Source organism: Dinoponera quadriceps, unplaced genomic scaffold, assembly GCF_001313825.1.
Source record: "Dinoponera quadriceps isolate SergipeBrazil2010 unplaced genomic scaffold, ASM131382v1 scaffold558, whole genome shotgun sequence".
In the NCBI taxonomy this organism is placed as follows: domain Eukaryota; kingdom Metazoa; phylum Arthropoda; class Insecta; order Hymenoptera; family Formicidae; genus Dinoponera; species Dinoponera quadriceps.
Genome location: NW_014554665.1, coordinates 1 through 4390, shown reverse-complemented (window position 1 = coordinate 4390; position 4390 = coordinate 1). Strand labels below are relative to the sequence as shown.

The 4390-nt window shown below is 36.4% G+C and overlaps 1 protein-coding gene across 1 annotated transcript; it reads left to right on the top strand.

Annotated features, from left to right (window-relative positions):
• The first annotated feature begins 750 nt into the window (after positions 1-750).
• Positions 751-2443, top strand: LOC106740685 (odorant receptor 13a-like). Its single transcript, XM_014611955.1, has 4 exons — positions 751-1532; positions 1703-1802; positions 1909-2019; positions 2279-2443. Exons 1-4 carry the CDS (start codon positions 751-753, stop codon positions 2441-2443), a joined length of 1158 nt encoding a protein of 385 aa, XP_014467441.1.
• Positions 2444-4390: the final 1947 nt, after the last annotated feature.

The following is a 4390-nucleotide window of genomic DNA, read 5'->3' as shown; positions in this document are numbered from 1 at the left end:
ATATATATATATATATATATATATATATATATATATATATGCCTTCGATTTAAATATATTTCTATCATAGAAGATAAAAACATGTACTTGAAGAAAAATATTTTTTCTCTATTTTGCCATATTGTTATAATATACAACATTGAGTGCCGAATTCTCACAGAAATTTTGATATCATTGCAATGACTATAGCAATAATTTCATTTTTCGTTTGTATACAATTTTACACTTAAAAATATACCATACGGTCACATCGGCCGCATGTCACATATGAAAAATGTTATTGTACCCGTTGACTTCTACACGCGAGCGGATCCAAACGTTTTGCACTGTGTAGTCAAAACTATTACTTGCTGTCAACTTACGTTGGCTGCAATCATAACTTTCGGTACAGAGAGGAACAAAGTTTTGTGCTTATTCGTCGTAGTTTTCTAAAGAAGGAGGTACACGTTGGCGAACAAAAATATTTATTGTCGCAAAAGGTTCCGATCCTCCGTGAGCGAGTTGGCTTAAGAACTTTGCTCGAACTTCCAAGTGTTTCCCGCACGCAACATTCGAATATTAAAGTTGCGCAAGCGCAATCGAACGGTGAATTCATTTTATTCGCAGCTCTCTCTCTACAATTGCCAGTTGTGATCGAGCTCCCGTTTGCATATCACCTTGTTCATAGTAATTTCCGCGCTAATTCACTTTAAAAAAAAATTTCCCATAAACGAAATTAAGAAACGATTTCCATCGAAAATTTGCAAAATCATGCGGAGTAACGAACATTATCAAGATGATATTATGTACATCACGAAAGTAACGCGTCACGTTTTAAGTGTACTCGGAGTTTGGCCATCTTTGTCTGTAAACAAATCCTTCGGCGGCAAGATTTGTAGGCTCCTGTTGATTACGATCTCTTGGACTCTCCTCTATTGCGTCCTGATTCCTGGTTTCCTCTTCTGGCTTATTGAGAAGAGAACGCGCATTAAGATTCAGACGACTCCTATACTCCTGTTCGGTGTCATGGCAATCGGTAAATACAGCAATTTGATATTTCGAGAAGGACAGATCAAGCGTTGCCTGAAACACATCGAAGATGACTGGAAAAACGTGATGAATACGGACGCACGAAACACAATGCTCGAATCAGCGAGAACTGGGAGACGTCTGGTCGTACTTTGCGGAGTCTTCATGTACGGTAGCGGGCTCTCCTTCCGGTCGATCCTGCCGTTGTCCAAAGGAAAGATCGTTACCGCGCAAAATATCACGATCAAGCCTTTGCCTTGTCCGGGTTACTTTTTCTCCCTCGACGCGCAAGTCAGCCCGAATTACGAGATGATTTTCGCGATGCAGTTCTTCTCGGGTTTAGTTACCTTCTCGATTACGACGGGCGTTTGTGGTCTTACAGCTGTCTTTGTAATGCATGCTTGTGGCCAGTTGAAAATACTGATAAATCTGATGACACATCTTGTCGAAGAGCAGTGGAATGAGAAACACAGTGTGAATCGGAAGCTGGCCGAAATTGTTGAATATCAAATACGAATACGAAAGTGAGTGTTTTTGTGACTTGTCATTTTGATTGAATCTATGTCATCACCATAATAATAATTGATCGCTATTATTAACGTTGAACACCGCGGGTGTGGACAGCAGTTTTTCAATCTTCTTTCTCGTTCTTCCTGGAAATATTGATTTAATATTATCCATAACCACATTTCAGTTTTTTGAAATTAGTGGAGCACACTATGCAACAAGTATGTCTGATAGAATTAATGGGTTGCTCGATAGTCGTCTGCATTCTAGGATATTGTATAATAATGGTTTGTTATTTTTTCTATCGGTTTAGTTCAAAGAGGAAAGGAATTGTGCTGTGTGTCCTTGTGAACATGATTTAATCGCTCTTTCATTAAGATCCTACATTTATAGGAATGGGAGAATAGCAATACAATAGGTATGTGCACTTATTTCATAGCGCTCATATCTCTGATGATAAATATGTTTATGTTTTGTTACACTGGTGAACAACTCTCCATCCAGGTATGTTCATTCGAGTTGACCTGTCAGATCTTAACGGCAGATGCCATCACACAACAACCGATATTATATAATGCGTGTAGAAATGCGCATATATAAATGAAATTTTTTATTTAACGCAAATAATATAACAATATTTCTTGTTTCATAAAAGTGAAGTTGACGACTTTTATTTGTTATTAAAAATAATGGTATTACTGAAGTATTGATTAGTCAATCTGTACATTTTTGCTCCACGTGGATTTGATAATATTAATAACAGGCGGAAAAAGTAGCTATTACATCGTGCGAGCTTGAGTGGTACCGTCTTCCGGACAGGAAAGCACGCGGCATCGTGCTTGTGATGATCATGTCCAACTCGCCGACCAAGATTACCGCTGGAAAAGTCATGGACCTCTCCCTCAAGACATTTGGTGACGTAAGATGATATTTTCAAACGGATCTATTTATTACATATATGATTTGCTGTGTTTTTATATTGCAGAAAAGTTAACAATATGTGGCAGAATTATTTTATTTATGAATAACGTTTCTTTCAGTCCATGTGATTTAAATAATTCGTCTCATATTCATGTGTATAATATTCTTCATACGTTTTACATTTACGGTTCGCAATTAATTAGATTTCTTATCGCAATTAAATAACTTTTTTCGTCGATACTAACGAGATGGTTTGAAAATGTTAAGCGAGCAATTGCGCCATATTGTGTTTTAGGTGGTCAAAGCATCTATGACGTATTTTAATATGCTTCGAAACGTAACAGATTGAATATTTGTACTTTTATCGAGATAATGATATGAATTATGCATTACAATGATGACATTATATAGTGTATATTAGTACAATGGATGTGTCAAATGCAGAGATTGATGCAATGTGCAGACATAGAATATGTATTCCCAATTTAAATACATATCTTATGTGAAAACATATATATTCATACGACTTTTTTTTTTACGGTGGGTTTGAAACACATAAGATCGACGTATCACATTATTTATGCGCCTCCTGCCTCACATTGTGCAGACAGATTTGTTTCACTTGGCATTGAAATCTCCACAACAGGACGGTCTATTACACTATGATCATTGTCGGTCATTATAAAGCATAATTCAAACATACTATTTATTTGAAACAAAAAGTTATAATAAATATGTTACGATAAACAACGACAAATATTTTTGTTATCAATCAAGACATGCGATAACATACTACCGGTTTTTTGTTTCCAAGTCAAAGACTATATTTTATACATTGTTATTATAGGTAATTTTTCTTTGCAAAACCTCGAATTTTTCATGATTCTTCAGGATATAAAAGCTTTCCTTCGTAGAAACACTTTCTTCCTCCGTACTGTAAACAAAAGTAGCATACTAAGTTTTTCGAACAACGTCTGTTCAAGTATAACAACATTTATTCAGACATGATCATAGAAGATAACAACATCATGTACGTAAATAAATAATTTTTTCTATTTTTCCGTACTGTTTTAATGTATGGCATCAAGCTATATATTGAATTTTCACAAAAATTTTTGCAATCATTCTAATGACTTTTGCAATTATTTTCTTTTTTCTTTTCTATATATTTCACATTTATTAAAAACACCACACGCGCACCAACCATACGCTACACACGAACTATATTGTTACACCTGTTGACTTCTGCATATGGACGAATATAAGCGTTCTGCATTGTGTAATTAAAACTATTACTTGCTGTAAACTTACGTTGGCTGCAATTGCAACTTTCGGTACAGAAAAAAACAAAGTTGTAACTTATTCGTAATTTTCCGATGAAGGAGATACACGTGGGCGAATAAATATAATTATCATCATAAATCCCGATCCAAGCAAGCGAGTTGTCTTGCGAATGTTGCTCGAACTTTCAAGTGCTCCTCGCACGCAACATTTGAATGTTAAAACCGCGCAAGCGCACGCGAAAAGCGAACTTATATTATTCGCGGCTATCTCTGCAACTGCCAGTAGTGACCAAGCTCCCGTTTGCATTTCATCGTGTTTATAGTAACTTGCGTGACAATTCACTTTTAAAAGTAGTCCCTCGTAAATAAAATTGTGAAACGATTTTCTTTAGAAATTTGCAAAAACATGCGAAGCAACGAACATTATCAAGATGATATTATGTACATCACGCAAGTAACACGTCATGTTTTAAGCGCACTCGGAGTTTGGCCTTCCCTGTCTGTAGACAAAACCATCGGCGGCAAAATTAGCAGGCTTCTGTTGATCACGATCTCTTCGACCTTCCTATGTTGCGTCCTGATCCCTGGTTTCTTCTTCTGGCTGCTCGAGAAAAGAACACGGGTCAAGATTCAAGTAACTCCTCTGCTTGTGTTCGGTGTCATGGCGATCG